General features: G+C 40.1%; 1 protein-coding gene across 3 annotated transcripts; it reads left to right on the top strand.

The window, feature by feature from the left end:
• Positions 1–1,097: 1,097 nt before the first annotated feature.
• LOC147442289 (putative beta-1,4-xylosyltransferase IRX10L) lies at positions 1,098–11,014 on the top strand. Of its 3 annotated transcripts, none has more exons than XM_086528510.1 (4): positions 1,098–1,260; positions 9,147–9,541; positions 9,762–10,000; positions 10,221–11,014. In XM_086528510.1, exons 1-4 carry the CDS (start codon positions 1,143–1,145, stop codon positions 10,741–10,743), a joined length of 1,275 nt encoding a protein of 424 aa, XP_086384636.1. In that variant the 5' UTR covers positions 1,098–1,142; the 3' UTR covers positions 10,744–11,014. The 3 variants fall into 3 exon arrangements, with proteins under 3 accessions (XP_086384636.1, XP_086384637.1, XP_086384638.1); XM_086528511.1 differs by having other exon boundaries at positions 9,139–9,541; XM_086528512.1 differs by having other exon boundaries at positions 1,121–1,260; positions 9,143–9,541.
• The last annotated feature ends 866 nt before the right edge of the window (positions 11,015–11,880 follow it).

Here is an 11,880-nt window from a genome sequence, read left to right as displayed (position 1 = left end):
TACCTAATAAGCTTAAAGCACTTTTACTTTGTTCTTTGGGGCGATGGTTGTGATGCCTACTTTGCCTCCACCACTGTAAATTGATGGGCTTCCTACTAAGGCTACCTTGAGCGTTGAAAATATGACCCAAACAAATACCTTAAAAGTTATCTAACAAACGCCTTGTTAATTGAGAGAGTAGTAGGCTTAGTTAAGCTACCTTGACTTGGCCTTGCTTTGCTTGTAAGGCCGTCATCCTCCTCATGTTTTTGCTCAAGAATTAATGCCTAAATCTAGTAGTTATCTTGAAACCAGCTTAATAATAGATTCTTTTTTTAATCAACTGAAGTGCATCGCAAATCGTAAAAAGCACGCTCAAGAAAATAGCATTATCATGCAAATTGCTATCCTTAATTATTCTCTCTCTCTCTTCTCCTTCTCTCTCTTATATATAATATATTATATATTATTATTATTTTTATTTTTTAATGTATTTTTTCCACAACAGGCTCTTACAAATAAAGGTGGTGTAGTTAGATTTGCACAAGAGTAAAAGAGGCAAGCTCTCTCTCTCTCTCTCTCTCTCACACACACACACACATTAGAAAACTAATGACGTAGTTCTCAGTCCTGTTAAACTTTCACTGTGGCGTATCGGAGCGTGATCTCTCTCTCTCTCTCTCTCATCTCTCTCTCGCGCGCGCGCACACACAGTGTAGTGGGTATGCCGTCTTCTTCCTCTAGGTTTTCCGTCGCCCTTGCAGCCCAGTATGAATAAAGCTTGCATGTTTGCTCTCTCTCTCTCTCTCTCTCTCTCTCTCTTTCTCTCTCTCTCTCTCTCTCTCCCTCTCTCTCTCTCTGCGCCTGCCATAGCTCTTCTAGGGTGAGTAGTACTGACCCAGTGTGTGTGTGTGTGTGTGTGTGTGTGTGTGTGTGTGTGAGAGAGAGAGAGAGAGAGAGAGAGAGGAGAAGAGGAGGGGGGGGGGGTGGGGGGGGGTGGGGGGGAGAGAGATAGTGTGTGCGTGTTTTGATATACGTTGTAATAATTTCTTCTTCATTTGTTAACATGAGCAGGTTCTAATAGTTGCTGGAATAATTATGAGGCATTTTTCTTTTTCTGCTTGGGCATTGAAGGTGTGCAATTGATTAGCTTGAAGAGGAGGATGATGAGGGGGCGAACATCAACATTAAGGACATGGAGCCACTTGCTCTCATTGACGTTGCTGCTAGGCTTTGGCGTGCGAGATCTTGTAGCCCTGCAAACTCGCTTCACTACTACAGGTACATAGTTCCTATATTGAAACCAAGAATAAGAAATGATAGTCTTTCGGTTAACACATTCTTCCTCACTGTTGTGAAACTCCCCCCACCCCCCAACCAAACAAAAAAAAAAGAGATGGCCTGTCCAAAAATAAACAATAGTATTGTTGAAGATGGGTGTGTCTCTGTGTGTGTGTGTGTGTGTGTGTGTGAGAGAGAGAGAGAGAGAGAGAGAGAAATGGAGAGAGTGGGCTCAAGAAATTAGTGCAATAGTAAAGAGAGTCATCTTTGTTTTTTTTAATCGAAGATTTAACATTAAAGAATAAATAATTATTTGAATATATCTACTTATGACCATCATTACCCTATCTCCAAAGCAGTGCTCGAAACGAACTTAAGTTTATTGTAATTCCACCTATAAATTTTAAATTTGAAGGTGAGAAAATCTTCAAAATCTAGAGCAATTTAGTGTAAAAACCTTCAAATTTAGTCAATTTTACCCCAAAAAAAAAAATCTCATCCGTAGGTTTCCTAAACTTTTGAGCAAAAAAAATTTGAAGCATTGCCCCAAAGCTTTAAAAAAACCAATCAAACACTAAAGTCTTTGTCACTCTCAAACCACCTCAGTAAAGCATCACATGGGCATTCTAAAACAAAGAAATGGCCCATTGAATAGTAGAGGGACCCTTTGCAAGCTAAAAAAAAATGCACAAACAAATTAACGTATTCTAATCTCTCTTCTTCTCTCTAAAGCATGTTTTAGCTTGCCAACAAAGGTATATCAAAGAAAGATGGGACTTAGCAATCCATGAACTAAAGAACACCCCTCCTTCATGATTGTACGATTAGAATGATCTCTGGCAATTTAGAGCAACTAGCATTGTTTTGATCTTTGAATGTGAATTGCAAGTTGCAACATCTAGGGTAGAGCAAGAAGTAGCAAGATTGTTTAGGACGCCATAAACTCAAGTTGAACTAATTTATTTTTACCATAATTTAATTTGGATATATATATAACAAGAATCTATACTATCTACAATGGGGGGAGGGACGACTCCTTGTCACACGTCAGTAGCTCCTCCATCCGGCGATTCCAGGAAGTATTCTTTGTGCGGAGAGAGAGAGAGAGAGAGAGAGAGAGAGAGAGAGAGAGAGAGAGAATAAGAATAAGAGAATTTTAACACGTAGAGAAACTATCGAGAGAGAGATAGAGGGGGATTGTGACGCCTACTCAACATTGGGCAATGCCTTCTTCCTTCCATGATCTTCATCCTTGTCTTCTCCGTTGCCTGCTTCCTTATGTTGGTGCAACAACTCTGGCTCGCCTCATACTGAGTCTCTTCCTCTCTTAGTTGATTACCCAGCATGTCATCACCTCCTCCTCCTCCTCCATTGTTTTTATTCAATGTCCGCTCTCCACCATAGCATCCAAATAGGATGTTATCCTTCATGGCAAAGGAGCCTACAAGAGGATGCACAAAATTGCTAGTGATGCTATGGGCTAGGAAACACAAGGATGGAAAAAACAAGAAGAAGAAGTGCCGATCTAGGAGGGATTCTCATGGCTACCTAAGTAGAAAAATATGAAGTTAAACAAAGTATGAAAGAATGAGAAAAAAATATGAATGAAGCTTCATCAACTCTTTGTGTGTGTGTTGTGGTGGGGGGGGCGGGGGGGGGGGGGGGGGGGGACTTGATTTACTCTGCAGCATTGACAAGGGAGCTTCATCATCAACTGTGTGTGTGTGTGTGTGTGTGTGTGTGTGTGTGTGTGTGTGTGTGTGTGTGTGTGTGTGTGTGTGAGAGAGAGAGAGAGACACAGGTTGAGAGGGGAGATTGATCATCACCTCTGCGTGAGGGCCAGAAGAGCGTGATCGTCAACTTTGTGTGCGAAAAGCTTGATCGCCAACTCAGCGCAAGGACCATAGCTTGAAAGGGGATCTTGATCGTCAACTTTCTGCAAGCACCATAGCTTGATTGCCTTAAGCGGTAAGCTTGGTATGCACGTGGATCACATGGAGTGATACCATGAGATGTCGTCTCTTGGAATGCATTGATTGCAAGATATGTCCAACTTGCGTAGGGCCAAGAATCTTAGGGGTGTTTTTGGCAGATGCGAAGCAAGGGTCTCTCCAAATGCAATCCCATACACTTGCATCTTGAAGGCAAACATGCAGGGGAAGATAATAAGTCTTTCTTTTGTGAGCTCACTTAAAGACTGTGCTAAGAAGAAGGATTTGTACCAAGGCAATAAGATACATGCTGATATTTGTGATAGTGGGTTGCTTGAAAAGAACACATACTTAGGCAACACGTTAGTCTGTATGTATGTCAAGTTCAATGGACTTGACAGAGCGCAACAAACCGCATCATCAGCCATGGTGGCAGCTAGATGGGCTCTTTCTCCTCACATGCTTAGCTATGCAGACCTTCCTCTTCTCTAGTGTTTTGAAGGTCTCAAGTCACAAGTATGCAAATCATAATTTCCAATGGCTCCGGTCTGTTTTCAACATTTGCAAAGATCTGTCCAAATGCAATTACGTACATCATGTATGCCAAATGTGGTACACTTCATAAAAACACAAAAAGTGCTTGAGAAGATTCCTATCCGAGATGTCGTACCTTGAAATGAAGTGATTCTGGGATATGCCCAAGATGCTGATATGGCCAAAAGAATTCACGATGATATGGTTAGTCAGTGGTTGCTGAAAGGAAAAATCGTGCTTGACTCTGCCTTGCTCGACATGTATACTAGATGTGGTGCACTTCATTAAGCACAAAAAGTGCTTGAGGAGCATCAACTTGCAATCTTGTCCAGGATGTCGTCTCTTGGGATGCACTGATTGTGGGTGGTGCCCAAGATGCTGATATGGCCAAAATAATTCACCATGATATGTTAGTCAGTGGTTGTTGAAAGAAAACGTCATGCTTGGCACTGCCTTGGTCGACATGTATGCCAAATGTGGTGCACTTCATAAAGCACAAAAAGTGCTTGAGGAGCTTCCTATCAGGGACGTCGTCTCTTGGAATGAAGATTGTGGGATATGCCCAACTTGGGCAGGGCCAAGAAGCTCTGGGCTGTTTTCGACAGGATACAAAGCAAGGGTGTCTTTGCAGATGCAATCACATATGCTTGCATCTTGAACAATGGACTCGAAAAATCAAAAAAGGAGAGCTAAGCGAGAGAACTCACACTAAGAAGTCATCATCATTTTGGACTTAGGTATAAAATTTTACCCCCTCCATATGACTTTCCTTTGGAAGGCCAAAAATAATATCTTCATAAGATATGGATGTGTTACCGAGACAGGAGCTAGCTCGGTTGGTTGAGTACTTGTCCTCCGTCACCCAGGTGATGGGTTTAAGTGCGTTCGAATGATCTAGTGAATGCTCGAAGGCGTGTTTGTACCATCGTCTACAAGAATGGTGGGTACGACTATTAAAAAAGATACAGATGTGTTAACATTATATATCAATGCGTTAAATATGAAAAAACAAGTGAAAGGGTCACGATGGCTTTCAATAACAATAAGAAAGTGATAAAATTGCTAGGTTGAATTAAACTGGTATTAGTGTTTGGGAAAGGATTGCCTTAGCTTAGTCTTGAGCCGATTGAAAGTTGAGACTAGCTAGCTGCAAACCATGATAAGCAGAAGAAAAACCGATGAAATATGTGAGAAAGTCGTCCAAAAATTTTACAAATTTCAACATTTTTGCTAATATTTCCGGTTTTCTTCTTTGTGAGGAGGAAACTCAACCAACAGCCGCATAATAAAAGAGACTTTCTCGAATGTTAATACTCACTTGAATCAAAATATAGAATGCAAGAAATGCAAAGCCATGTGAAGTTGTGAAATGAAAGGTGAAGTAAAAAGAACTAATTAATATATGTGTGTGTATAGATTTATTAGAATTATGCAAGGTGAAGCTTCACTTTAGCATTCTAAAACAATGACATGCAAAAAAAAGGTAAGATTTTACGATGGCTTTTCAAAAATAAAAATACATATATATATATATATATATATATATAGAGAGAGAGAGAGAGAGAGAGAGAGAGTCACAATCGCTTGTTCTTATGAAAAAAGCTCTTTACTCTTTAAAAGATTTAAAAATAAAAAGGTACACAAAATAAAAGCAATGTAGTCCATCCCAAGAAAAAAGAACGAGTATAAATTGTGTTCATGTTGAAAATAATATAAGATGAGTAAGGACAAAAAAAAATAAACAAGGCAAAGTCTTAAAAAGCATTGTAAGGCTATGAGATGAAAGGGACCCATTTGACAAACTCCATCAACATTTAAGATGAGTCTCCATCGTTGTCATTGAAAACATTGGAAGGATGCTTAACTAGACTCAACACTAAGGCTTCTTTTAGAAAGCCAAAAATCCATTAGCTATGCTTTGGACGGAGAAACGAAGAGAAAAGCACACTCCTTAGAAAATTGATAGACCCCCATACTATATAACTGTTGGTACAATTACTCAAAGGTGGAGAGTGGGCCACCGCTTTAAAGCTAGAGAGAGAAAAGTGAGCATCTTAATTTACAAGTTAGAAAAGTTAGAGAGATAAGGTAAAGGTAGAAGAGGATGGTTGGTACATGTTTAAAGAAGTAACTAAAGAGAGAGAGAGAGATGAGTTCTACCCTACGGTGAAAATATTAGATTTGTAACATGCTAGTGTTGAACCATGACATCATCCAAGGACCACAGTTACATCGGCTATATGGGCAGCCACCCCTAACGAACTGCCGCGTGGTTTGCATTTTTACCACTATATAATGAACTATCAAGGGGTTGTTGAATTGGGTATAAAGATTTTCGTAAAAAATTGTTGCATGAATGGAAAAAGATAAGGATGTTGCTTAGGAATCACTATATTTTATGAAAGAGAACAAAAGTGGAGGTGGTTATGAGAAAGAGGACAAAGGAAGGACGACAATAAGATTATAGGTCCACGAAGATAAAGTTAACGAGTACTACAAAGTGAGGAGAAGGTAGGAAAGGAAAAGGGTGATTAGCCAAATTGTTTTTTAATTTTTAATTTTTTTCAAAACTCACCACCGTGAGTAGAATTGAATAAATCAAAAAAACTTACATGGCAAGCCGTGCTCACATGTCAAGCGAAGGCATCAAGTAAACATCAGAGAGACCATAGACAAGGAGACAAAATATCAACACCGATCGAATAAGGGAGGCCATCCCCAACATCACATACCAGTTAGAGCCGATAGGGCGGGGCCCAAGGTCCACATCACCATAAGACCCCTCACAGGGGAGGAAAGCATGGGAGCCACCACACAAACGGGGCGATGCAAGGATTACCAAAGCCCACTCGAGAAGCTTGCCACCGCAGGAGGAAGGATGGAACGCCCATCCCCATCCGCCAATGAGCCAGTCACCAAACAAAAAAGGGTGAAGAGAGGAGCCAGTACGCACTCTATAGAAAGCTGTTGCAAGAACAAGACAATACCATCGTACAGGGCTAAGAGGAGAGCCCACCCCACCACGAGAAGCTTCCGGTGCCACCATGGAGGGAAGAAACTGCCACTTTCCACCCTGCATGCCGGAAAGATCTCAACACGACCACAGACGCCGTTTAAGTCAAAGCCTAGAGGGGCGTCCTTCCTATTCCCAAAAATAGAGTGGCTCAAGCGAGACGCAATCAAGGAACCTAGCAAGATGTAGAGGATGGAGCAACCCGGGCTCTTCCCCGTTGCTCCACAAGACATGCCCACCTCTCCACTACCGAGCCCACCAACCACCCTCGAAAGCTACCCTGTTGTAGCATTGACTTGAGCCTCCCTCTCAACGGCCTTGTAGGTAGCAAACCCTAAGGAGTCTCCGCTCCGGCTCAACCTTACACCTCTCATAGTGGGGATTTCTTAATTCATTTTAAATAGCGTTTAAATTTTAAGAAATCCATAAACTATCCCTCAAATTTTTGAAAAATTCTTGATACCCTTGTGTCAATTTTGGAGGGTTTGCTCCAATTTTTCTCTTTGTCATTCGCTTCTATAATAGAGATCTATTGTTTAGTGTCCTAAACAAAAGTTTTCGCCAATGAGCTCATAGTTAGTGGCATTTTATGTCTATCTATAGTGAATCACCTTGAGAGCGTGTAATGCCATCATCAATCGTGGTTTTATTGAGGAAGATCCAATCTTTTCATGAGTCTCTTGCCAAAATTTTGAAGCTTTGGATATATATCAAGATACTATGGCTCTCTCCCTCTCTCTCTCTCTCTACGCTCCTGATGCATGGCAAGGAGGAGGGGCTGGAATCCCTCCCTCCATTCTCTCTCTCTCTCTCTCTCTCTCTCTCTCTCTCTCTCTCTCTCTCTCTCGAGAGAGAGAACTTGCATGAAAATCGAGAGAGAGGCAGGTGGAGCCCGCCGACCACACTAGTATATATAAGACCTTATCAAATCGTGGAACTCTTAGGGACTATTGTGAACAATCAGAGTTGGATGAAGCTTATAGATTATTGCCACTTGGAAAGTTAATAATAGAAAACCTTTTTGGCCTAAGGCCTTAGTAAAGCATGGAGCTCTCGGGAGAAACTGTGTGGACTGCTAGAAAAACCTTGTGGGTCACTGCCACATATTTGTGTTCCTCCTCTTTCTTCTTAGGGAGGGTCAATAACTTGGCATCGTCTTCTATCTATACTTCTATCTACTAACATAATATGGCGAAAAGGAGAGCCCTTTACACGTGTCGCAATTTGTGACTTGAAAGCTAAAGTCCAAACAAAAAAAAAACCCTTTTGCACGCGATAAAGAGGGGAGAGAGGGAGAGGCTGTCAAAGGCGATCGGTCGTATTAGTACTATATCTAATGAGAAGAGAGTCTCCACGTGTCACTCATTAGTTAATTTGAATTTTTTTACTTACAAAACATATGAAGGGGTGGGACGGATGGAATGACCTTTTGACAATTTTTTGACCGTGAACGTCAAAAGACTTACTTTCATTCTTTTGCAAAAAGAGTTTTCACTCTCTACATAGACTACATAGGCTAAATGTATCATGTTAAATCAAAGCCACTAACCAGTAGAATCCCTCAAACTGACATCATTTTTTACCCGAAAAGAAATAAACTTAGCATCATCTTTTTTGTTATAGCAAAACTCACAATTGTGAGTGGATTATATTGAGCAACCCAAAAAATTACAAGGTTTTATCACGCTCATGTTAAGCCATGACAACATCCATGGATCAAAATTACAACGGCTATCAGAACAGCCACCTCAGCTACCACCCCGCCTCCACATCCTTGATACACAAAGCCCATACTCTTGTCTTTTATTTATCGATGGCCAAGGTTTGCCCCCATCCTAAACATTCCATCTGCTGACAACAAGGCACAAGTAGTCCTAGACCAATCCTCCGAGTGATGCTTGTGCCCGAGTGCCCATATGAGCACTTTGCTTTCTTGTATAATTTCTACGAAGCTTGCTACCTCAAATCCTGCATCATCTTATGTATATGTTGCCCAGCATGAGAAATATTTTTCTATTTTTGGCCTGCTAAAATCTAATGATAAGACTTGAAATTGATCACTTGTACTGCCTTTACACCCTTGTTTAGCATTCTTGTACCTTTTACTATATGCTCATTTGAAGAATTATTCATCTTCCTCTCAAAAGTCATTCATTCAAATGATGCATAGATATAACCTAGGTACAAGCATGCATCTATAGTCATCAATGGCTTGTACAACACTTAAATTTATTTTGAATTTGATTATGGTTTAAGTCAACATCAACATACATATTGCCCCCTTATATCCACTATCATGGCATGAAACTAATGCTTAATCTAATCAAGCTCACGTATCCTTTTTTTATTAAAAAATCCTCCATATAAGTTTAGAAAATTAATCAAGTTCCTTGTTGCAAGAAAGCCAGGTCATGAAGGTCCAAATGTGGAGTTGGGTGAAGATCCAATGAGAAAGATGAAGGTGTATGTATATGACATGCCAAGCAAGTTCAACAAGAGAGTGGTACAAAAAGACATGCGGTGCCTAATGCACATGTTTTCAATTGAGATACATATGCATCTTTTCTTATTGTCTAGCACAGTACGCACACTTGACCCTGAGGAGGCCGATTGGTTCTACACCCCTGTCTACACCAATTGTGACCTCACCACAACTGGGCTTCCCTTTGTCAAATACATGCCTCGCATGATGCGTAGTGCAATCCACTACCTCTCTACCAAGTGGCCCTATTGGAATCGAACAGACGGTGTTGACCATTTCTTTGTTGTTCCCCATGACTTTGGAGCTTGCTTTCATTATCATGTAAGATGACCCTAATCTTAAAGTACTTTTGCACAATGTAATTATAATTTTGAATTTGAAGGTTCACATTAGTTATCTCCTTTACTCTAGTTCCTTTATTTTTATATTTATGCTTTGTAAAAATCTAGACACAAATATATAGATCCAAGCATACATTAGTTCACCATACGATGAGCCGCGGTGTATTTGCAAACACTAATCTAAACATCTTGTCATGCAGGAGAAGGAAGCAATCATGCGTGGTATATTTCCTCTTCTTCAACACGCAACTCTTATACAAACATTTGGGCAGGTAAATCACTCATGCTTCAAAGATGACTCCATCATTATACCTCCATATGTCCTGCCCAGGAGGATCTCAAACCACATCTTACATGCTAGCACACCTCGTTCAACTTTTGTCTACTTTCGTGGAGCCTTCTATGATGTTGATGGTCCAAAAGGGGATTACTATGCTAGGTGAAACTCTACACATGTTATCCACTAATTATTTCCTAATTGAAAGTTTGAGAAAATTTCCAAATAAAGATATAAAATGTATACTTTTTTCAAATAGAATCATGTCAACACGTGATAAAAGCAAGTGTAGTATACTAGCACTCAAGAATATAAGTATAATCTCTGTCATAAATTTCATATTGTTTATCTCACCTGTTTTATTTGTTCAATATACTTGTAGGGGGGTGAGAGCAACCATATGGGAGATATACAAGGACAATGTCCTCTTTGACATATCTTCTGAACATCCAACAACATACTATGAGGACATGCAAAGATCCATATTTTGCTTGTGTCCATTGGGGTGGGCGCCATGGAGTCCACGCATAGTTGAGGCAGTGGAATTTGGGTGCATACCTGTCGTCATTGCTGATAACATAGTGTTGCCATTTAGAAATGTTATACCATGGGATGACATGGTAGTGTTTGTTCCCGAGAAGGATGTGGATATTTTGGAATCCATATTGACAAACATATCCATGGAGGAGGTAACAATGAAGCAAAAGATGCTATCTAGCCCAAGTATAAAGCAAGCATTGCTCTTTTCAAGGAAATCAAAGTATGGGGATGCATTTCATCAAGTGTTGAGGGCTCTTGCTAGTAAGCTTCCTCATAGTAGTAGCATATACCTAAAAGAAGGCCAACCAACCACCCTAAATTGGACCAATGGGAACTCAAGTGAATTTATACCATGGCAAATTTAGTTGTAGTTGAAGGTCCAAGTTCCTTAAATGATTAAGTGATCTTGTAAAAAGTCACAACAATGAGTGTACATAGAACCTCACTTCACCACTATAGAAAATGGTCCCGGAATCCATCATATTTGCCTCTATCCTCCAAATCTTGAAAATTTTGGGCCTTTGTTGTTTTGTAACCTTTTACCTATTCTTTGAGTTCATATTTTGTTGAACCCTTCTACATTTATCAATACTTTGTATCGTATGAAGATTTAAGAAGATTTTTTGTTCTACCTCATTATTTGAGTGCACCATATTTGGCAAGCAAGGAACCGCCGCGTGTTTGAGGGGGATCTAGCTGTGGCAAGCTTTCGTGAAATCACGCAAGAGAGCAGATTGATGATCCCCATGATCGGATGCAAACAAGCCTCAGAGGACTGGTCTAGAACAATACATAACATCTTGTAATAAGTAAAGCCGAGGAGTAGGAGTGGTTTCTCTGCCAAGCAGATAACTTGTAATCCTTTGACCCTCAAGGCTCGGTCCGAGCTCGGGGATTGGTGTATATTTTTGTTCTTAATACTATCCACTCACAATTGTGAGTTTTGCAAAAAAGAAAGATTTTTTTGTTCTCTCCTTCCTTCCATTGAGTTGTCAAAGGTAATGTTCATCAACAGAGTTCAGGTTCCATTGAGTTTTCAAAGATAATGTTCATCAACAGAGTTGAGGTTCATATCTTTATACAAGATCTTGGTTTCCAGCAAGACGTGTAAATATGCCTAGTGATTTGACTTTTCCAATTATCAATTGGTTTTACACGATAAATACAAACAACACCTCAATGAAAAAATTAGATTATTGGATCCTAATGTGAGAGCTAGTGCACTTATTAGCTATTATTACCCTTTGTGATACTTCAAGAACACCATTTACACTAAGGAAATGTAAACATTGTCCCTATTATAACTAGAAGAGACCTTACAGCTATGAAAGGGGTAAATCAAGAAGAATTATTCCTTATGATGGCATCTCTCTCTCTCTCTCTCTCTCTCTCTCTCTCTCTCTACCCTATTCCTCCCACACACCTTGGCTTGTATTGGTATGCCAAAGGTCACTCAGCGCATGCAAGTGCAATATATATTTGAAAGATAGCGAGAATGAGGA

Source organism: Adiantum capillus-veneris, chromosome 14 (assembly GCF_014529385.1).
Source record: "Adiantum capillus-veneris isolate H3 chromosome 14, ASM1452938v2, whole genome shotgun sequence".
NCBI classification, from domain to species: domain Eukaryota; kingdom Viridiplantae; phylum Streptophyta; class Polypodiopsida; order Polypodiales; family Pteridaceae; genus Adiantum; species Adiantum capillus-veneris.
The sequence above is the reverse complement of the archived record's forward strand: the minus strand, read 5'-3'. Positions and strand labels throughout refer to the sequence as shown.

Excerpts from the sequence above, each read along its gene's own strand:
- LOC147442289 (XM_086528510.1), top strand. The coding sequence starts at position 1,143 with ATGATGAGGGGGCGAACATCAACATTAAGGACATGGAGCCACTTGCTC. Across the intron at positions 1,261-9,146 it reads AACTCGCTTCACTACTACAG|GTCATGAAGGTCCAAATGTG; the intron begins GTACATAGTTCC and ends CAAGAAAGCCAG. Across the intron at positions 10,001-10,220 it reads AAAGGGGATTACTATGCTAG|GGGGGTGAGAGCAACCATAT; the intron begins GTGAAACTCTAC and ends ATATACTTGTAG.